At 41.0% G+C, this 24,553-nt stretch overlaps 1 protein-coding gene across 2 annotated transcripts in view; it reads right to left on the minus strand.

Moving 5' to 3' along the window:
* Window positions 1-1,464: 1,464 nt before the first annotated feature.
* LOC108715040 (monoglyceride lipase) overlaps window positions 1,465-24,553 on the minus strand; it is a 40,731-nt gene continuing 17,642 nt past the window's right edge. For both annotated transcript variants that reach the window (XM_041561734.1, XM_041561733.1), the window contains exons 4-8: window positions 11,569-11,705; window positions 10,445-10,555; window positions 9,161-9,250; window positions 5,960-6,175; window positions 1,465-4,653 (exon numbers count right to left, since the gene is read on the minus strand). In XM_041561734.1, the coding sequence (XP_041417668.1) occupies window positions 4,510-4,653; window positions 5,960-6,175; window positions 9,161-9,250; window positions 10,445-10,555; window positions 11,569-11,705 (698 nt within the window). In that variant the 3' untranslated portion in view covers window positions 1,465-4,509. The remainder of the gene's footprint in view (window positions 4,654-5,959; window positions 6,176-9,160; window positions 9,251-10,444; window positions 10,556-11,568; window positions 11,706-24,553) is intronic.

Below are 24,553 nucleotides of genomic sequence, written 5' to 3' on the forward strand. Positions count from 1 at the left end.
GGACAGCCACAGTAAGTGGCACTTGGGACATGATCTCCACATGCACTCAGGACAACAGACACATGGAAATCTGCATGTCTCGCACTCATGTAAGTGACATAAACACATTTTTTAATATATTAAGTGGGTTTTTTGCCCTAAAAAGTTTTTTATTGCCATAGGTGACTATCATGAGCGCCATTAATTGCTGTTGATTGCTTGTTTGTGCATTAACACATTTATTGCACAGTGAGACCACCAGGACTTTCACCACTAGTCTAACAGTGTGTAGATTTAAAGAGAAAAATGTTCTAACTGGTTTTATTGGATTTTTGCTGCTTGTATTTGCATTGTTCTTAATTCCGATGTTTTTGCCAATAAAATATTTGGGTACAATATTTTCATTTTGGGGACTAATAGATATGAGATCCTTTGCATATTTGGCATCAAAATCTTCAGAAGTTTATTGGTGCTCATATTTAAGCTGTTTTAACTTTGTACAGAAGGGCATGTGGGAGATAAGATGCAGTAAACTGCAAGCTTTCAGGCAATTTATAGAATTGTCATTAAAACATGCTAATTTTAGCGACGTTTGCAGCTTGTTAGTTTAGAGGGAAAAAATATATATTTAACCATTTTGAATGATTCCATCAGTATGTGTACTTTCCAAAAACATATGGTTTTCTGAGGTCAACTTAAGGTTTTTAACCACACATAATAAAAGCAGGCAGTGGGTTGTTCTAAAGGATCCTCCAGTAAATGGCACAAAATGTTCAAGTTGGCTGCCACCTAACACAAATGAAGTGCAATAAACGTTTGTCACTATAGGGGTAAGAGCATGTTATAGAGTAATATATATATATATATATATATATATATATGTGTGTGTTTATATTGTTTAGTCTTTGGAGTCTTGTACTTTCAAATCAGTTCTTGGATGTCATTTGTTTTATTTTTTGCTTTAGGCTCATTAGGAGTAACCATTAACCCTCCTAAAATTATCATTGTTTTTATCTATTTGGACCTGTGAATTCTCATAAGTGTTCTGCTAGACTGATTCATTTTGATTGGGTTACAGTCATTAGGATGATTACAAAACAAGCAATAATGCAGCTCACGGGAAGTTAAAGATCTGGAACACTAAAGGGGTGCCCACAGCTAATTACCTAGTTCAGCTTCAACAAACATTCCAGTTCTATTAAAATCTCATAATGGGTTTGTTCTTTGAGAAAGCTGAGCCTCCACGTTCAATGCTCTAGTCTGTTACAGATAAGCTCCTATCTCAGGGTCTCCGAATGAAGAGGAGCTCTGATGCATGGAATTAACTTTTTTACTTTGTTTGATGCACAGAGTCATTTTTATCGGTGACAATCCTGAAGTAAGACTTTGGGAGGCCCCAGTATTAGAGTAGGACTTCCCACCAGTGGCCCTTCAGCTGTTGTTGCACCACAAATTCCAATGCACCGAAAAATATTTTCAAAAGAATATTGGAATTACAGAATTTATTTTGAGACTAGAAAAGAATTTTTGTGTTCAGTGACCACATTGTATTGACATCTATCATTGTATGACTGCAACATTATTTTTGTTTAATTCAAAAGCTACAAGTCAAGATTTTTATTTCCCTTTACACAACCACAATAATGAATAAAGGGCAATAAAAATCTTTTGGATTCATTTGATAAAGTTTGCTTTTGGATTAATATTTCGGAATCCCCAAAGGGACCTTATGGGATCGGTGGCCTGTTAACCCAATTGTATCTGTCCCTTATATCAGGGGTCCCCAACCGCCGGGCCGCCGAACTGGGCAGCCGAGCCTAGCGACCAATAAACGTGAATTGGACACCGGCGCGCCAGAATTGGATGCTGACCCCTCCCGACCCCCCGGTCCTTGCAAAAAAATCTGGCTCTACACCAGTCCCTGGACCAAAAAAAGGTTGGGGACCGCTGCCTTATAGGATGTCAAATTCTTACAGAATTACATTTCTTTACCTTATAATGTATTTTTGCCATTTTGGGGTCAGGAAATGAATTATACCAGCACAAAAAGGAAATACATCCATTTTGTGTCTAAAACAAATTGTTTTTGTTAACACAACTTAAAGAGGCCAAGGCCCCCCTGCAAAAAAATAATTTGGTGACCTCCATCACCCCAGAAAATTGTGGGTCTCCCGTGTTGTGCGAAACTGTGGGTTTGCGGGTCACCTTTGGTTTTGTGGCCAATGGGGGTCACCCTTGATTCTGCAGCTGTTGTGTGTAACCCATTACCCTTCCCTGCTATGGATATTAGCTGATTTTAGAGAGCTTACAGAAAATTTTCTTCACCTGTACAGTAATTCTATCCCCTTTATACACCACACTAAGGAGAGAGTGTATCAAATTGCCTGGCAGATCCAGTTGACATTTTAATGATTATCTGGGAAAATGGGTTGTGTTCTGACTTCTGAGGCAGGAGAATGCAAAGCCTTCAGTCTCCCAGAACACAACAGGAGCTAGTGATTAGGTCAGTGTTCCAGTTAATGGCACCAACAACAGTTACACCACACAGGTTACACAATTCTAACAGTCAGAATTTATTCATAAGGAGACACAGCGTCCTTTGTGCATTACATTGTTAAAAAACAAAAAACGGTAATAGTAAATTGTGCATTTTTGTTACAAAGTGCCAGACCTTTAGGCAGCCTCTCTTCAGATGGAACACTAAAAGCCAGAGATTATTATGAAGCATTTTTTATGCAGTTAGGCCGCAAAGGGAGAACAGTCCCCTTAGGGTGGCTGGTAGCCATAAGCAGCGTGATTCCCGTTCAAAGGAATAGAAAGCAGCAGCCAGCAGGCAAGGTTGTCCCTGAAAGAAGTGCAGCAATTATATGATCCATAGATCCAGAAGAATATCAATAGATCCATAAGCCAAGGCTGCAGAGGCATGCTGGGAGTTATAGCCGGGAGTTTTATAGACAATTCCTGCCTGCATCTGTGGCTATTCTTATATGATAATATTTTGAAACATCATTCCCTTATTTCACCAAGAAGGGCCAAAACGTCATGTCTCTGAGTTGTACTGCAGTTACAAATGGGTTACAGGAACAAATTGCCCACAAAAATCTAAAACAGGGCATAGGACCCTGTGACCCTCTACAGTCATTGAAGAACTGCAACTTCCACCAACCCCTCTGGTTGGTTTAAGGAAATCTCTAAATTTGGCCAAAGGTCAGTTATTCCACTATGGTATAGGTTTATGGTTAGGAACCATGTTCATGCTACACAGCTGGGGAAGGTGTTTATGTACTGTTTCCTCTGCAGCCTGGTTTGTACCCAAGAGAGGTCAACTACAAATAAATCTGGTTGCAAAAAGTTGGCCATTCTGAGCAGGTCGACAATAATGGTGGGACAAGCAGAATAAAGAAAACTAGGAAACTGGAGGCAGGGGAAGGATTTTTGTGTTGGGGCAGGGGTCGGGCGAATTGGGGCAGGGCTGGGCAGGCATAAGAAATCCATCCATTTCATACAACTCTAAAGACACATCCACCACCATGGACTGCAGATGATTTTATGAGCTGAACATCTTATAATATGGGGTGGAGAAGAGTAATTCCGTTATGCTGAGGTTCTGCTTGGGTCAAATTCCAGCAAGTGTGTTTTCCTTCATACTACATCATGACCACATATGCGTACGTACATACGTACATGTAGTTTTATATAAGAATGTCACAGATCAGCCAAAGAGCACAATGAACAAGCGCCAGCCCTTTACTAAAGAAAATTATATTTGTTTTCATCACCGGACAAGACTTCTGATGAACACACACTTAAGGTTACTAAAAAGGCCACAAGATTGAACATTTCTGAAAAATTTTAAGAAATATGCTTTAAAAAACTACATTTCCTCTGCCTGGTGTCATTCAGGCTGTTAATATATTAACATATTAAACATTATATATATATATAGTGTCTGTAATAAAACTTATTAAAACCAAAGGATAAGGGATATTTACAAGGGATTATATAGATGAGCTTTACGAGAATTACATTAACAAACCCCCCTTTCACCATGATGTTTCGGGGGTTCAAAACTGAGTTCTCTGGCTGTTGCCTCAAGTTTGATAGCTCCCTAGTCGTGTGACATATTGCTTATCTCTCCTTGGTTGGAGGATTTCATTTTCATTAGGACCACACACACGGTTCTAGGCTTCGAACAAAGAGCAGAGAAGCAGGGACGCAGGAGGATATGCAAGAATTCTTCATTCGCTTGCAAAAGCTGGAAACCTTGTGTCATATTATTGCTACGAACTGTAATGCCCGAATCCTCTAGATTCAAATAATTCCAGAAATGAGGTTTCCTATGTAATCATTGTTCCCACGATGGTTGGGATCCCTACTCAAGGTGTTGATGTATTTTGTGCTTTCTCAACATGGAAGGAAATGAACGTGTCCTAAAAAGGAATGTAAACTATTTCTGGAGTGATTTTATAGATGTCTGACCATGAAGTTGGAGGAGGCTTGACTGAGGAGAAGTCGTTGTGGGTGGTTATCCTATGTGCTGGATTCTTGCTGCACCACGTTGCTGATTCCTCTGCTTCCCAATCTTTTCTGAAGCCAGTTCTCAATCTCTTGGAATACAGAAGAGGTGACCTCTGGCAGCTCTTTATGTAAAGCATGGAAAGCTCCTTCATATACCTGTAAAAGGAAATATATTTATATCAAATACTTGATTGTATTTAATACCACAGTGATGGGTACAGTGCTAGGTAGAGTCAGTGCTCGTACAGTTGTTGTTGAGCTCCATGCTTCACTTTCATAAAATATGGGATGTGGCAGGCATGACTGAAGGATAATGGAAGTTTACTTAAAGAAGAAATTAACCCTACAAATGAATATGGCTAGAAATGCCATATTTTATATAGTGAACTTATTGCACCAGCCTAAAGTTTCAGCTTGTCAATAGCAACAATGATCCAGGATTTCAAACTTGTCACAGGGGGTCACCATCTTGGAAAGTGTCTGTGACACTCACATGCTCAGTGGGCTCTGAGCAGCTGTTGAGAAGCTAAGCTTAGGGCTCGTCACTAATTATCAACCAAAAAATGCATATAGTGTGACATTTCTATTCTATGTGTCCTGTATATTGTGAGTGGGTCCCTAAGCTCAGTAAGTGACAGCAGCACAGAGCATGTGCAGTGAATTAGCAGAAAAGAAGATGGGGAGCTACTGGGGCATCTTTGGAGACACAGATCTTTACTGCTAAAGGGCTGTGGTTGCCTTGGGCTGGTACAGAAGCCCAAAATATAATGTAAAACATTTCTAGCTACTTCTTTAGTTAAGCTTTAGTTCTTCTTTAAGATTTAAGCTGCAAATAACACCTTCATATGAGCTTTGGGGAAAAAAACAGATGACAAATAATTCTACATATGCCTCTTAATTTTTCATTTGATTATTCTAGTAAATCTCATGCCCCAATTCCTGGAAAGTAAATCCCATGCTACTAGGGGTAAAGTAGAGTTTACAGAGTATGATCAGCCAACAATAACATTTGTGAAGTCGTGCATACACAAACACAGACCCTTAATATCAACACAGATGTTGAGTAGAGCTCTGTATTTATATATTGGTAGCGCTGCACTCTAAAAGTTCTAGGTCATAGTTACAGCTAATTATTCTTGCCCTTTTGACTGTATCCCATAGGAAACACTTGAAAGGAGCTCCAGGATTAGATTTTAATAAAAATATAAAATTTTTGACTGTATAGTGCTGAAATATACATATTCTTATATTAAAATGATGGTCCCACTGACCAACATCATAAAAAGGTGGAGCTTGAGTGCAAAGAAGAATCTGCAAGCAAAGTTAGCAATACCTTCACAGGAATGACTAAAAGCCCTTTAACATGAACATTAGACATTTATCACTTAACTTGTCCATTAGACCAGCAGGAATGGAAAATGAAGAAGACTGAGTGAAGGTTCTCATAATTAACTCTCTTTACCTTTAGTGTCTTCTCCTCACTTTGTATGGTGTCTATCATAACGTGGGAGCCACGAATATCACACAACTTGTCCATGGTGCCATGAAACAACAGGACTGGAATCTTAAAGTGCGGGAGAGCTTTCTCCACCCGAGATGTGGCATTTAGCAACTGCACACCAAAGGAAACCTTCAGTCCTCCATGGTAAACCAATGGATCTGAGGTATATGCATCGACCTATAGAATAAAAGAAGCCTTGATTTAATTTTATTTCTCACAGGTGAAATGTTTGGAATGTGTGGGGATCTACAAATTAACTAGAGAAAACCATGACCAAACCACAACGTACATTTCCCTGTCACTAGGGTTGTGCCAGTTGAACTCAGAAGCTCTGTATTGGCTGCAACTTAGAAAATGTACGGCTAGCAGTAGCCCAGTATCCCTATACACCACATAAAAAACCATGTGATGTGATTTTAGGGTAAGGGCACACAGGGAGATTTGGTTACCTGGAGAATAATCGCCTCTTCTTCTGGGCAACAGTCTACCCGATCTGCCTTCCCTTACCTTTCCGCTGGTTATAATGAACAATGGCCAGCGGTATGGCACTCGCAGAGTTCCTTTTTCCGAAGTCGCCCGAAGTTTCCTCGTGAGGAAAACGAGTGCCATACTGCTGGCGATTTTACTGCTGGCAATTTTTCATTATAGCTGGCAGGAAGTTAGGGGAAGGAAGTTCTGAGAGATTGTCCCCCGAAGAAGAGGCGATTTGTCGAAGAAGAGGCGATTAGTAGCCTGGCTATTAAATGTCCCCGTGTGCCCTTACCCTCAAGATTACTTGTTATTTAGAAACGGACTGTATTTATAATTTCAGAAGAAAGTTTCTCAATCTCACTCACCAGCAGTAAACTTTGATAGCAACACCACCAATATGGCATTTTCAAGATCAATTTTATTAATGAAAGAAACTGCTAATCTGGTAATTTTATGATAAGACAAAAGACATGGGGCTTACTTACAAATCAAGTGCCATGGACTATACAACAGGTGCTAACAATTCCTAGTAGGGCAGATAGTAACTGGTTCAAACTGAACTGGTCCCTACATCAAAACAGGTGGGCCCACTGTAGGACAACTCTCATCACCTCTAGAATTTTTATAAAACATTCATGTCACACTAATACAATTCAGTAAATGTTATTGATCTTACAGTGGGTCTTGGAGGACATGTTCTCTGCCCTAGGAGACCCAGTCTAATCATCTGACCATGATCTTGAGTCTTCTAACATAAAAACAAGCTTTCATTTTGATAACTGGGTGTCAATAAATATATAGTTGGTATGTAGGGTGGCAGAGCTCTCTACTGCAATAGGTCACATATTGCTTAAAATAATGATAAAATTGCTATCTATTCAGTTATTTATATATTCTCTTTCAACAAATGGCTTGTGAAAGTTTTGCGCCTTCTGGTAAACATTTAGTGTATTTATGTTCAGATCACATGGTTTACAGTTGCTAATTAATTCAGCACATTGACATGTCGCCATCAAAGTTAAACTTTAAAGTGTTCTGCCCAAACAAAAATCTGATGGCTTTCTATAAACAAAACCTGTCCATCCACCCATTCAACTGAGTTAACCTTCAACTGTTCTAGAGGTGAAATCACGCTGAGTGCTAATGTGTCCCGTGAAATGAACTTGTGGCAAGTAGAAGAATCTGGGACTCATGATATTTTCTTGTCCTCTGTTTATCACCAGAGAAAACTGCAATTCCCCAGGCAGTGGAACTTTAATGAGGGAGAAAAGACCAGGCATAGCAATGTCACAGTCATGATACTCAACGTTCTCCAGTTTAATGGTTCCTCTAGAACTAAAAGCCTTTCACAATACAGGTTTATATTGTAAAATACCACTAGATAAGCTCCTTAGCAACCAGGTCACAGCTACTTATTTTTAAGTGACAAGCAGCATTAAAGGAACCTTGGGAAACACATTCAGAAAGAGGCCATGAGAAGGACCCACTTGTCCACTCACCCAGCATCCTAAATAACATTGCAGCCCCCCACCCTGCATACTAACTCTCTGCCTGTTCTTAGGATGAATGGCGAGTACATGGAATATGAATGAAGGTTTAGAGAGAGGCCTGTGTATTTATAGATAAGCTCACGCCTGAGTTATCTCTTTTGTGTCACCGGCTTTGAGAACTCAGTGTGGTCTGTGTATATAGCTGAGCTCACTTCATTGTGTCTGCTATAGTGATGAATGCGTGGTTCCTGATGGGCTTGATTGAGACACAAGCAGCTACCATATGCATTCTACTTAAGATTGCCAAAACAAAGTTGTCTGCAAAAATTACCATTTTCTTTAACTATCCTATAGGCTCAAACTCACTAACAGGGTGTTAAAGGAACAATAACACCAACAATGAGAAATTGAAAATGTAATGTACTGTAGTAGAATAAGGGCTGCCACCTTATTTAGATAAACTACCAGCCTACCTACTACTAGTTTTACCAGTGCAGGGCAACACTACATTATATTGTCATTCCTTTAAACCACTTTAATTTTATGGTGTTACTGGTGCTTTTAAGGACCAGTTACAGTAATTTATTTTATTTTTTTTAAATTCAATTCTTTTTAACGAAAAAAAAACACTAACACAGTTTAAACTTGTAATTCGCAAAGCTTTTATTAAGAAATTTCTTACCGATTCTCTGCATGCGCTCCTCTTCTGACACGGCGACAGGGCGACGATCCATCCATTTCTCCTCCCTGTCTTCTATAGTAGATAGCCAGGGAGGAGAAATCAAGCGCCACACGATGGATCGTCATCCTGTCGCCGTTTCAGAAGAGGAGCGCATGCAGAGATTCGGTAAAAACTTTCTTAATAAAAGCTTTGTGAAACTAATTTTTTAAAAAAAAAAAAAAGAATTACTGTTACTGGTCCTTTAAAGCACAGCCAGGTTAATTGCTGGTCAGAGCCAAACTACAGATCAGTTTTACCCATGTTGGGGCTCATCCATATAGTGCAGGGTTCCAACTAATAGTTGCCTAGTGAGGGATCCTTCTCATGTAGGCTACATAAGGTGGCAACCTTTCTTCTTCTTCTACAGTATATTATCTGATACCTTCTAATAGTACAGAAATCCTTTGTCCCAGAACAATGACAGCCTAAACCAACAATCATTCTCACTTGAGTATGCAACGTTATGTATAATTTTCTCACCTCTTTTTTATCGCGAGATACAAAGTTTGGATCAATGCTGCCCAAGGAAAGGTTCGGGAGGACATAGTTCAGCAGTTTAGCTGCAAAAACCTGTCAAACAAAAATACTAAATTGAATAAAATAATCCCACTCAAATGTATATGCATGGCCTTTAATCTTCTGTAAAAAAACAATTTTACTCTTTTTAATACCTTAAGGCACTTAATGGGTATGGGTACTCGGGTTGAGCATGTCCCCGTGGATACAGCAACAGAACCTGATAAATTCATCCATATGCTACTGTGTGACTGAGCCACAAGGAACCATCAAACTTTAGCAATAAAGGCCCATTGGAATGGAAACATTTCTGAATGTTAGGACATACTAGACAAGACTCTAGGCAAGTGGTGTCCATGCTTCAGCTATGTAAGAGCTCATTTACAAAATAAGCCACAATTAGGCTGCACAAAAATAGAATACTTTTACATATTGATAACATTTATTTAAAATTATTTTGCCTAAGCACCCTCCGGCCTTGCACTTATTTATGCTTGCCTATGGCCTATAAATGGCCTTTAGATGGTGTCATTTTATTCATTATCACTCTAGTTCCTCAAGCCATAGAAAATGAAACTTGTACCCAGTGGTCAATGGACGGTGTGGGGCCAATGTTGAGCTGTTGTTATCTACTCATCACCATCTCAAGATCCACTGGTTGGACACAATCTACCCTGTAGTCAGAGAGATTAGGACATTCAACATGCTAAACTAACATGAAGCCTGTTAGAATATATAAAAAATCTAGGCCAACCTGAAGCCAATATGAGTTTTAGAATATTCAAAAGCCTAGGCCAAACATATCCACTCAAATACATGGATATGTAAAGGGCTAGATTAATCTGTAGCCAATAAAAGCAACAGACTGAAATGAGTCTGAGGGTTGAGAAACTCACCTTAGGTGGCAGCGCCCCACAAGTTGTCAGGTAAGCAGACACTGCAGGGGCCCAGGAGGTTAGGGGCCCATGAGGCCCTAATTAATGAGTACTTTTAATACTTATTGGTAAAACAGGACAACCTCTAGAGAGTTTGGGGGGCCATCAAATTATTTTGCTGTGGGGCCCTAGTAACACTGTGATCTGCCAACTAATTTTGCTTATCTAATCTGATCGTATAACAAAGCAAAAATATGGGAATATAAAAATGCAATCACTGGAGCAACACTGGAAAATGTACACACAAATATAAATGATTAATGTGTGAGATATGGACATTGGTTCCGAGTTTATATACAGGATCGAAATTCACCTTGCATGAAGTCGCAGATTGTGGGTTTGGCAACACCAAGGGAGATATTAGAATTAATCCAGAAAAGTCATCCAGTCTCTCATTAACAGTCAAGATGGCAATGGCTCCTCCCTGAGGAGAGAAGAACAGCGGAATTTCTTATTATCCATAAACTGTCAGTGCAAAAGGAAAACATTTCCTGCTGCCTGTAGCAATCCAGGCATTTATTGCCAGCCATGCTACTATAGTGCCAACTGGAAACATGAATTCCAATGAAATATTTTGTAACGTAGGGTGCCACAAACCCAGAATTAACTCCAAGTTCTTGGGTGTGATTTTCCTTGTTGTTGTATTCGGTTTTGACTCTTGCCTGTCCCTGACTCTGACAAATTGCTGCCTGAACTGATCCTTGCCTGTTTTGTACTACTCTTCGGATTCTGATTTGGAACTGTGCTCCTGCTGTGTTTGACCTCGGCCCGTGACCTCACCCTAGTCTCTTGCCCCTAAATATTAGATGCTACACAGAAGAAAGAAGAGTGCATTCTTAGGCTTTGAAGTGTAAATTACAAAAAAACATGAAACTTATTAAAGGAGAAAACTGCACTGGCCTGGGGTTATTCCATCGAGCACCACGTAGCGATCCTCTTCCGGCTTCTTCTTTCTTTGCGCGGCTGCGCATACGCATTAGAGTCAAAAGCAGAACTTTTACTACTGCGCATATGTCTGCCCTGGGAAATTTGAAGAAAGAAGAAAAGCCAGAAGGGGATCGCTCTGTGGTGCTCACTGGTATAACCCCAGGCTGGTGCAGTTTTCTGCTGATAGGAGCACGAAAGATTGTTTGTTTCAATGCACACGTGTAGAGCTGAATCGTTAGATATACAGGTAGAAACAATAGAATTCTACCTGTATCTGATTCAGCACTAACAATGGCTGATGTTCGGGTGTCTTCAAATGTGCACAATCAAAATTTTCCGACCAGCCCGATCGACGAATCAACCAATATCCAAGTCTTCTGCTGATATCGGACGCACACCGAAAATCGTATGAAAATTAGTTTTGTACGATATTATCTGTGCGTCTATTACCACCTTAAAAAGGGTTTTGTTCAGATTTGTATTCACAATAGCCTTAGAGCAGACTCTTACCATGGAATGTCCACACATATATATTGGCAGGTCTGGATATTGTTTCTTCATGAGGTCCAAGTGTTGTATGCTGTCTCTTACAAAGATATGGAAATCATGGACGGTCATTCGCTCCCCCTCACTCTGCCCATGGCCAACTGTGCAAGCAAGAAGAAAAAAGACCTTGGTTGGATATGCACACTCTTCATTAAAATAAAAACAGTTTAACAATGGGGTTGAAGGTCTGGTGACCAATTGTTAATTTGTGTTTTATTTCAAATCATGTGACCTTAACCTTTATAAAAATATCAGTATTACTATTTCCCATGCAAGTAATCTGTAATGTTCTTGAGTCTCCCACTAGATATTGCCTGTGCTCACTGGAACAAGCCAGAGTTGAGTGTCCCACCAAAAACCCAGGTGTATTGTTTAATAAACAGAAAGTTCACTATTTAAATAATTTTTGTATGCTATTTATTTTGCATGGTTTTTCAACGATTACCTTCCTATTCTGGTTCTTTCCAGCCTGCTGCTGAAAATGCTGCATGGCTGTCATGGGGTCACTGACCCCTACAACAAAACAAAACCATGCCTCAGAGGCTTCAGTTTTATGATTATAATTTATTTTCTTTTTCAGGTCTTCCACTATTTATTTTGACATCAGGAGTGTACCCTGGTAGCATGAGTTATTAACTCCCAGCACCTCAACAACAGTTTAAAGTCAAAAGTCTGGAGCTGCAGAACAAAAAATGTAAACAATTAAAAAAAAAAAAACGCAAACAAATACACTTGTAATTCTGCTGTCTTCACCATACTGAAAGTAAAATCTAAATTGATTAACGCATTTCCTTGATTTTACATTCATTAGGTTTCAAGAGAATATGAGTTGTTTTTTCTTTAAAATACAGATCTTTACAGTTCTTTACCAATTTAAATTGACTATATACAGAAAAACATGATAAAAAAAAACAAAGGGTATTGCCTGGTGTAAAATGCCAGTAAATGAGGTGTAAATGTGCCCAGCAAAATGCACTGATATTAGAGGAACCAAAAAATGTTCACTAAAAATGCACGCGGAACATTGGATCTGGGATTGACTGTATATTTGAAACTATGGGAGCATTCCAGCATATGTCAGTTCATGCACGGGACACCGTTATTTAACTGAATCTCACTTTAATATACCTGCTACCCCACAGCCACACTCCCTTCCCAGAGACTATTATCCCACTGCTACTATAGGCACCATCTCTCCCTACTATACCTGCTATCCCACAGTCACACTCCCTTCCCAGAGACTATTATCCACTGTTACTATAGGCACCATCTCTCCCTACTATACCTGCTATCACACAGTCACACTCCCTTCCCAGAGACTATTATCCCACTGCTACTATAGGCACCATCTCTCCCTACTATACCTGCTATCCCACAGTCACACTCCCTTCCCAGAGACTATTATCCACTGTTACTATAGGCACCATCTCTCCCTACTATACCTGCTATCCCACAGTCATACTCCCTTCCCAGAGACTATTATCCACTGTTACTATAGACACTATCTCTCCCTACTATACCTGCTATCCCACAGTCACATTCCCTTCCCAAAGATTATTATCCCACTGTTACTATAGGCACCATCTCTCCCTACTATACCTGCTATCCCACAGTCACACTCCCTTCCCAGAGACTATTATCCACTGTTGCTATAGGCACTATCTCTCCCTACTATACCTGCTATCCCACAGTCATACTCCCTTCCCAGAGACTATTATCCACTGTTACTATAGGCACCATCTCTCCCTACTATACCTGCTATCCCACAGTCACATTCCCTTCCCAAAGATTATTATCCCACTGTTAATATAGGCACCATCTCTCCCTACTATACCTGCTATCCCACAGTCACACTCCCTTCCCAGAGACTATTATCTCACTGTTACTATAGGCACCATCTCTCCCTACTATACCTGCTATCCCACAGTCACATTCCCTTCCCAGAGACTATTATCCCACTGTTACTATAGGCACCATCTCTCCCTACTATACCTGCTATCCCACAGCCACACTCTCTTCCCAGAGACTATTATCCACTGTTACTATAGGCACTATCTCTCCCTACTATACCTGCTATCCCACAGTCACACTCCCTTCCCAGAGACTATTATCCACTGTTAATATAGGCACCATCTCTCCCTACTATACCTGCTACCCCACAGTCACACTCCCTTCCCAGAGACTATTATCCACTGTTACTATAGGCACCATCTCTCCCTACTATACCTGCTATCCCACAGTCACACTCCCTTCCCAGAGACTATTATCCACTGTTGCTATAGGTACCATCTCTCCCTACTATACCTGCTATCCCACAGTCACACTCCCTTCCCAGAGACTATTATCCACTGTTACTATAGGCACCATCTCTCCCTACTATACCTGCTATCCCACAGTCACACTCCCTTCCCAGAGACTATTATCCCACTGTTACTATAGGCACCATCTATCCCTACTATACCTGCTACCCCACAGTCACATTCCCTTCCCAGAGACTATTATCCCACTGTTACTATAGGCACCATCTCTCCCTACTATACCTGCTATCCCACAGTCACACTCCCTTCCCAGAGACTATTATCCACTGTTACTATAGGTACCATCTCTCCCTACTATACCTGCTATCCCACAGTCACACTCCCTTCCCAGAGACTATTATCCACTGTTACTATAGGCACCATCTCTCCCTACTATACCTGCTACCCCACAGTCACACTCCCTTCCCAGAGACTATTATCCACTGTTACTATAGGCACCATCTCTCCCTACTATACCTGCTATCCCACAGTCACACTCCCTTCCCAGAGACTATTATCCACTGTTGCTATAGGTACCATCTCTCCCTACTATACCTGCTATCCCACAGTCACACTCCCTTCCCAGAGACTATTATCCACTGTTACTATAGGCACCATCTCTCCCTACTATACCTGCTATCCCACAGTCACACTCCCTTCCCAGAGACTATTATCCCACTGTTACTATAGGCACCATCTATCCCTACTATACCTGCTACCCCACAGTCACATTCCCTTCCCAGAGACTATTATCCCACTGTTACTATAGGCACCATCTCTCCCTACTATACCTGCTATCCCACAGTCACACTCCCTTCCCAGAGACTATTATCCACTGTTACTATAGGTACCATCTCTCCCTACTATACCTGCTATCCCACAGTCACACTCCCTTCCCAGAGACTATTATCCACTGTTACTATAGGCACCATCTCTCCCTACTATACCTGCTATCCCACAGTCACACTCCCTTACCAGAGACTATTATCCACTGTTACTATAGGCACAATCTCTCCCTACTATACCTGCTATCCCACAGTCATACTCCCTTCCCAGAGACTATTATCCACTGTTACTATAGGCACCATCTCTCCCTACTATACCTGCTATCCCACAGTCACACTCCCTTCCCAGAGACTATTACCCCACTGTTACTATAGGCACCATCTCTCCCTACTATACCTGCTATCCCACAGTCACACTCCCTTCCCAGAGACTCTTATCCCACTGTTACTATAGGCACCATCTCTCCCTACTATACCTGCTATCCCACAGTCACACTCCCTTCCCAGAGACTATTATCCCACTGTTACTATAGACACCATCTCTCCCTACTATACCTGCTATCCCACAGTCACACTCCCTTCCCAGAGACTATTAACCCACTGTTACTATAGGCACCATCTCTCCCTACTATACATGCTATCCCACAGTCATACTCCCTTCCCAGAGACTATTATCCACTGTTACTATAGGCACCATCTCTCCCTACTATACCTGCTATCCCACAGTCACACTCCCTTCCCAGAGACTATTACCCCACTGTTACTATAGGCACCATCTCTCCCTACTATACCTGCTATCCCACAGTCACACTCCCTTCCCAGAGACTCTTATCCCACTGTTACTATAGGCACCATCTCTCCCTACTATACCTGCTATCCCACAGTCACACTCCCTTCCCAGAGACTATTATCCCACTGTTACTATAGACACCATCTCTCCCTACTATACCTGCTATCTCACAGTCACACTCCCTTCCCAGAGACTATTATACCACTGTTACTATAGACACCATCTCTCCCTACTACACCTACTATCCCACGGTCACCGTCCCTTCCCAGAGGCCATTAGACCCACCACAATAACACAGTATGCATAGCAAAGGAGTGGATTTATAGGGGTTTAGCTTTCCTACCTACATTATAATTGCTACATAACAGTGTCGGACTGGCCCACCAGGATACCATGAAAACTCCCGATGGGCCAAGGTGTCAGTGGGCCCTCCTGCTTCTAACCTTTGGCCTGTTTAAATGGTCATTATCTATTTCTTTATGGGATAAAGAGGCTTGATAATGGAAGAATAGAGTATAGTATGTAGAGAAAAGAGAGTAGGAGAATAAAGAGGTTGAGTGAGGTTCTGCCCTTTGGTTTAACGTTAAGCAGTTCCAAGTATTTATAACAGAGATATTCTGCAGCTCAATCTGCCGCTAGCATCTTCTTTATTCACATTTATGAGAAACAAGAAAAAAAAAAACAACAATTTGCATGTGCTAATAAGATGGGTAATTATGTTCTCTGCTCCTCGGCTCAGCTGGTGAATGTGATGTTGTTGTGTGCCATGCTTCTTACAATGCTTTCATTTGATTGTCAGTCCCCAAGCTTTCACTACATAGGAAGCATTTTTTCTGAGCATAACAAATGCTCAGCCAGCTAGATGGATCCATCCATTATAAAAAGTTGGATGTCTGCTTCAGTTTTCACAATACATCTGTGTTGCTTGTAAACCTAGCTCTGCCCTGCTGCTGGTATAAGCACATGTGACGATATTCAGTGTTTCTGTGGCAGTTACACATGAAGCTCACATGACTATACCGCTAACATGTCACCTCTAAAGACACTAATAGAAACAACTAGCACTGGGAGCAGTATTGCACTGTGTGATACCATTTTCTAAGATGTCCCCTTAGAGCAGGGATCCCCAACCTTTTGAATCCGTGAGCAACTTTCAGAAGTAAAATGAGTTGGGGAACAACACAAGCATGAAAAATGTTCTTGGGGTGCCAAATAAGGGCTGTGATTGGATATTTGGTAGCCCCTATGTGGATTATCAACCTACGTTGAGTCTTTGTTTGGCAGTACAACTGGTTTTTATTCAACCAAAACTTGCCTCCGAGCCTGGAATTCAAAAATAAGCTCCTGCTTTGAGGCCACTAAGAGCAACATTCAAGGGGTTGGTGAGCAACATGTTACTCACAAGCTACTGGTTGGGGATCACTGCCTTAGAGGAATACCGTGCGCCTTAACGCAAGGGAGCTCAGTGTTCCCAATGTAGTTTACTATGCAGCAGGCCGGCATGCCACCCCTAAAAATTCTCTACCCTAGGCTTGGCCCTTTGTGGCCTCAGTGCCAGTATTACAAATTTCCCAGCAATTACATTGTCTGTAAATTCGTATTTCCCCCTCTTTCTTAACCCCCCCCGCTATTCCCCTATCAATGCTCTTGCAAAGTTTTAGCTGGTTCACCTAGTTTCTCCCACTGTGCCGCCATTAACCCTTTCCTTACCTTTTAATTTGCAAATATTGCCTCTATGCCATCCTACTATGAATTCTGGGGTATTGTACATGGAATTGCCTCTGTGCCATCCTACTATGAATCCTGTAGTATTATATAGTACATGGAAATTTCCTTTGCGCCATCCTGCGGTGAGTTCTAGATGGAATTGCCACTACGTTCATTAATATATTCACCGAGGGTGTATTTGTAAAATGGGGAGTAGTTAGTGTGTGGGGTCTTGTAAAGTGGGCGTGGTCCCTGTCTCCAGATTTCTTTCTAAAAATCTAGTCACCTTACCCATTCTCCACCCCTGTGACGTCACTAATTGCCTCCTTGGACCACAGGCCAGTAAAACTGCAGAAAAAAAGATGGCAACCCTAATTCCATTATGGGATTATCCAATGGCAAATACTTAAAATACATGTATATTTTTCATGCTTTTTATATAAAGCAGTGTTTTACAAGCAATGTCAGAACTGCTGGCGGTGAAACCTACCTCTCTTGTGTAAAACATCTGTTAGACTTACTAAATTGCTCCTGGTTGCCTGTGTCACCATGTTGCCAGCTTTAGTACAACCCCCTATTGGCTATCCTTGGTGCAGTGCATGTGCATTATAGAGCCCGTCTGGCAACAGAGTCGAATGCACATTCCCTGCCTATTGAATATGACATTTATGGCAAGGATGGCAACCAGGAAGCAGTTCAGATAGCAATGCCCCCTGCTAAAAGAAGCCCTACCTCACACCCTGAAGAGCAGACTAGAGAGAGCTGCATGGAGAAAGCCTTATGCGTAAAACAGGAATACAGTTCTTCATTTATTAGGGTTAGTTAATACCAATAAAGCAGGGGCATCAAACTTGAGGACCCTACAATTCCCAGAACCCCATGCCAAGAGCAGTCGTCAACAACATGCCTTGTGAAGAGTAGAAAATGCCTGAACCAAAGGATTAAATTATCGCCTTCCTTTCAAATTATATGCGACAGAACAGTCCTGAGAAAAAAATAAAGTCACAAAGGCAGATGAAAGGGAAGAACAAGATAATGATCAGTCATTGAAAGGAACAGTTTAATATCCGTCCATTTAATGAAAACTTGCGTTCCTGTGCTAAACTGCACTTCCACTAAGATTCTCATTACTCTGAACTAATACACAGTGTCCAGTTTAAATTAAACTCTCATTGAAGGCTGCCTGCCCAGCAGTGGATGGGTTGTGACTGGCATTAATTGTGCTGATTCCATACAAGAATGCCCCCCATCCCTCTTTGATGGATTTTTTTTAAAAAATAGACGCATCTGCTGCAGGAGTCAGAATATTTTGCATTAATTACATGGCAGCTGTTAATGATCAGACCTGATTTTTTCATTAATATATTATAAACTAATAAAGTTCTATGGTTTTCTGCACCTGACTTTAGGTGCCCTCAGTCCTGGAATTTTATTAAAAAGTCCAGAGTTCAAATGGGGACACAGTTACAGAGGTAACATACATATTTAATATTTTTGCATAATACTATCAACAGCTCTATACTACCAAGGTTAACTACACCAAGCCACAACTATCGGAATATCTGGACTCTATTCCTATCGCAAAGTTACCCCTCTCGCTTAAAGCCTAACTCAATGGCCCCACTACACTAGAGGAGGTGAAAGAAGCAATAACCTTTCTCCAACCAAACAAAACTCTGGGGTCAGATGGATTTACAGCAGATTGGTACTAAGTATCCACAGAACTCCTCTTCCCCTGGCTCCATAAAACCCTGATTAATGCAACTCTCCTTTAATACTGCACTCATTGTGGTCATCCCTAATGAAGTTAAGGACCCAATTGAGTGTAGTTCCTATAGACACATCTCGCTACTCAACGTAGATGCTACAATATTTGCAAAACTACTTGCTAATAGACTGAAGCTAGTAATCAAGGAACTGATTGGGCCTGACCAAACAGGTTTTATGCCAAATAGATCCACAACATAAATCTCTGCAGGCTATTCACTAACATTCACACTGACCACACTAATAAAGGCTCCCGTATTGTGATCTCATTCGATGCAGCTCAGGCCTTTGACTCCTCTTGAAACTCCTGGAGAATTCCAGTCTAGGTGAACAAGTCATCAAATGGGTGGGAATGTTATAAGAAGCACCAAAAGTGAGGGTTAATGTAAATGGCCACCTATCTCCAGCATTCTCTCTAGCCAGAATCCAAGGCTGACCATTATAGCCTCTACTATTTGCCCTGGCTATACAGCCCCTCGCCATCCTAATCCGACACTCTCCAGCAGTGACAGGCCTCAAAATGGGGGCTGTAGAATAATGCCCTATACACAGATGATATCCTATACTTGAACTCTCCTGGTGCCTCCTTCCAGGTGGTCCTGCGTATAATTGATGACTTTGGACACCTCTCTTGCCTGAGAATTAACTGGGACAAATCAAACATATTCCCCATAGTAATAATATGGGAAACTTGAGATTCTAGGGATGTTAAAGGTACAAATGGGGATTAAGGGAACTGGGAACACAAAGGAAGTTGGAGGAAGAAAGATATGGGAATTCTAGAGAAGTTGGCAAATAAAAATAGGGATAATAGTAAAAAGGGGAAACTAGAATACTAGACTAATGTTGATCTGGCCATACTAGGAAAGGGGAGGGTAATGGTAGAAAGGAGAACTGAGAACAATATAGGAAGGAGAGATGGAATACTTGAGAAAGGGAAGAACTGATAGCTGAAGGTAAGAGGAGTTTGGAACAGGAGAAAGATGATAATGTGAGAAGATTAGGGAATGAGATTTTCTGGTATATGAGTGAGGTGGGAATACTAGTGGAAAATGAAGAATAAAGGGGAGCTGGGAAGACTGTGGAATAGGGCAATGTTGGAAAGTGATGTTGGGAAGACTTTGGAAAGTGGTCAATGGACTATAGTGGAGGTGGGGGGAAATGGAATATAGAGACCTGGGAATACTGGAGAAAAGTAGATGATGCTCCAAAATAGAGCTGGGAAGGAAGGGAATGGTGCATAATATACCTGAGAAAACAACCATAATAAATGGTATTCCTGTAATACACAGTCTACAGGTCTTTGTGTTAAAATAGTAAGGGAATCCTGTTAGTTCAGCTCTCTAGCAGTCTGCTTATTTTACAGTAAATTGTGATCCTGCAGCCAGCAGAGAGTAAAAACTTGGGTCTGGGCATGGCTACAGCAAATCCTTCCTCCCCTGCGTGCAAGCAGCCTGGCAAGTCTAACTCTTCCATTATTCTGGGATCCTCTGTAGCCTGGCCAATCTATGTGTGTGTGTGGGTTGAGCAAACACTGGGTGATATTGCCAGCAGGAGGGCTTCCTTTGGCCGATGAGAGGTTTGTAGTGTATTGCATGTATTTGCAAGGGGACAATCAATCTTTATTTGTGGTTCCAGACAATTCACTGAATTCCTGGTCTGGATGAGTGTTTTTCATTTATGCCATAGGGAATTTGGGGATTGTTGGGATGTTAAACCCCAATATTTGTAATCTATTACTCATGTTTTAGGATTTGGCAGAGTTAAAAGCAATTGGAAGCCATGCAGAAAATGGCTGGAACGGCCGGCCAATAGTACGAGCAGCAAATAATACTTTCCATATAGGTAATTGTACAGAACTGGCAGAAATTTGTGCCTGGTAAAGGCTATTCCAAAAATCCTTGGACTCTTGTTTATCTGCGTTTCTAATGTGGCTTATACACGATCACACTGAGAGTTGCATTTCCCAGTCACAACAAGATACAGTCTCAGTGTCCTGTGAAAGGTAGGATTGCCATATATCTCTATGCAAGTGTGACCTAAAGGGTAAATCTAAATGTAAAATTTACTTTTCTTATGTCACTGTTGTAAGTTATCAAAGCAGTTCTGCAGCTGGTTTTCATTTGATATTTTTGGGGCTTTATAAAAATCTTTACCGGTCTATACTACATCTCTCTAAAATCAAACATCAAAGGGGAACTAAAGTCTAAAATAGAATAATGCTAGAAATGCTGTATTTTGTATACTTAACATAAACATGAACTTACTGCACCACAAGCCTAATAAAAGAGATGATTTATGTTTTCAAAGTTGGCCACAGGGGCTGTCATCTTGTAAGACCAAGACTGTGCACATGCTCAGCCTGGTCTGGGCTTCAGTTGGGAGGTTAAATTTAGGGATTGTCCTAAATTATCAAGACAGCAAATAATATCTGCCATAGAAGCAGATACAGCAAGACTGATTAATAATCAGAATATGCAGACTGCACTGGGTCTGCAGACACAAGTCTCTACATGGTCACCGGCTGCTTTATAGGGAAACCAACAAAGCTGCTCGAGGTCAGGGAAGTATATGTGGGGGGCTCCCCCTGCCCTTTGAAAGTATGATCGTTTCCCTGCAGAGCAGTTAAGGACCATCTGAAATTTCCTATCCATAGCAGTTAGAGCAAGTAAAACGAAGGGGGATTTTTACTTCATACAGTCAGGTTTATTATAAAAACTGTACACATTTTTTAATTGAAGTATATTGGAGTAAAAATGGGATTTTATTTTTTGCCTTTACATCTCCTTTAAAGGGATTCTATCATGATTTTTATTATGTTGTTTTAATTTCTAAATTACGCTGTTTACACTGCAAATAATTAATTCTACCATGTAAAATGTCATTCCTAACCCAACAAGTGTATTTTTTTTTAGTTGTAATATTGGTGTGTAGGTGCATCTCAGGTTATTTTGCCTGGTCATGTGCTTTCAGGATGCAACTGCTTTCAGGCAGGCTGTTGTTTCTCCTACTCACTGTAACTGAATGTGTCTCAGTGTGACATGGTTTGTTACTACTGAGTGCTGTTCTTATAGCTACCAGGGAGCTTTTATCTGGTTACCTTCCCATTGTTCTGCTGATGGGCTGCTGGGGAGGGAAGGGAGGGGGTGATATCACTCCAACTTACAGTGCATACAGTGAATGAAGTTTATCAGAGCACAAGTCACACAACTGGGGGCACCTGGGAAACTGACAATATGTCTAGCCCCATGTCAGATTTCAAAATATACAGTATATATACATAAAAAATCTGCTTGCTCTTTAGAAAAACGTTTTTCAGCGGACAAGTCTGCTGGAGCAGCACTATTAACTGATGCATTTTAAAAAAATAAATCACATTTTCCCATGACAGTATTCCTTTAAACTTAATGTGTTGTCTAGGGTTATGAATCCAGACAACTAGAAATCAGATTATTACCTCAGGCAGTCGTCTCAATTGTGTAAGAGCCGAATTTCCAGTTCCCTCAAAATGCGCCCCTGGGTATTGTGTTATTGGTGTAACTGGAAATTATTTTGTTTAAGGTATTCATCCCTGTGTCATTGCTTCCTGTTTATCATATATATATAGATATATACTGTATATATATATATATATATATATATATATATATATATATATATATATATATATATACAGGACCGCCATCAGAAATTACAGGGCCCCATACGACAAAATTTCCTGGGCCCCCTGGGCTGCGCCCACCGCAAGCCTCACCTATAGGTCCGCCCTCCCCACCACACAGTAAATATAACAAAAAAAAATATTGGTGGCTATGGCCACCAATAAAAAATTAATAAAAAATAAAAAGATATTGGTGGTCAGGGCCCCCCATAAAAAAACATTTATGGCCAGGGCCCCCCATTAAAAAATATTGGTGGCTAGGACCCCACATGAGAAAAAAAAATTGGTGGCCAGGCCCCCCAGCCCCCCCCCCACACACATTATAAGAAAATTGGTGGCCAGGGCCCCTTAAACGTCCATGCCTTCCCGAAGTCAGCAGCTCTCAGAAAGATGGGGGGCCCGGCTAATCAAGTAATTGTGGAGTGGCCGTGCCCCCCCTTACCCTCTGGGCACCCTACAACTCTCCCCCCTGTCCCTCCCTGATGGCTGCCCTATATATATATATATATATATATATACAGTGGCATAACTAGATGTTGCTGGGCCCCACAGCAAATTCATTTTAGGGCCCCCAACATATCCAGTGTTTGTCCTGTTTTACCAATATATGTTCAAATTGCTCATCAATGAGAGCCTCATGGGGCCCCCTGTACCTCCTGGGCCCCCCTGCAGCCGCAGGGTCTGCTTCCTCTGTAGTTACGCCCCTGTATATATATATATATATATATATATATATATATATATATATATATATATATATATATATGCAATTTTTTGTCTTCTATTGCCAGTGGCCATTAAATTATTTTACTGAGCTGATACAGAACTACGTGTCAGTAAAAAGTGTTTTTTTATAGTCAGTTCAGATGGTTATACTAATATGCCGGCTATGATGGGCAATGCTGGGTGCTGTTCTTAAAGCGTAAAGGGCTGGATATTCATGGAATAAATCGACCACGCTGTGAGATTAACAAAGAGCTTCCTTCTCCAGGGGGCTGAGACAAACAGGTCACACATCACCTTGCTGTGCTCCCCAGCGGCAAACCATCCAGCAAGCAGCTCATTAATATGCTGTTCACACGCACCAATGTACAAATATAGAAGCAGTCTGAAGAAATGAAGAAGGGAGCAGATACTGTAGGCCTAGGGTACAGGTGCCAGTATACAGGGCCTGGATGGGCCTTAGTGGAGCGTAAAGAAGACAATTCGATTAATCCTATAGGCAGGGAGGATGCAGGTCTCATTTCTGGTAAGACTGGTTGGCTCAGGCCAAACTGATATCTGAACCTTTCTTACATCACAGGTTGGCAGGGTTGTGTAACCACAATATAGCCTGAATCGGTTCTACAACTAATCCTTTAAAATCCTGAAAATTAGCATAAGCTAAGTCTTCACTTTCGTACTGTAGTAGAGCAGGCACACATATAGAACAGTTTTCCAGACAGACGTGTAAAAAGATTTTAGTTTATTTGGTACACAAAGGCACAGCCATACGCATTTGATATCTAGAGGGTTATTTATCAAAATCCGAACAAACTAGAATCCACGATTTGACCTTATTTATTAATAAAAAAGCATGATTTAATTAGATCAGGAAAAAAATCTGAATCGTACGATTTCTTTAATTTTTTCCCCAAATCGCTCGATTTTTTCAGACTTGTTCCTGAAAAGTGCGAATTTTTCAGATTTTTGCCCGAAAAGCCAGAATTTTCAGGATAATTCCAATGCAGACCACAGAAACTTTCAAATAGGAAAGGGACCTCTCCCATTGATCTATGTACAACCTCGGCGGGTCTGAGATGGAGTATTTTCACATTCTGGGGGTCATTTATCAACACTGGGCAAATTTGCCCATGGGCAGTAACCCATGGCAACCAATCAAATTGCTGCATTCATTGTTCTACTTGCAGCTGACTTCAAAAAGCTAATCACTGATTGGTTG

Source organism: Xenopus laevis, chromosome 4S (genome assembly GCF_017654675.1).
Source record: "Xenopus laevis strain J_2021 chromosome 4S, Xenopus_laevis_v10.1, whole genome shotgun sequence".
NCBI classification, from domain to species: Eukaryota; Metazoa; Chordata; class Amphibia; order Anura; family Pipidae; genus Xenopus; species Xenopus laevis.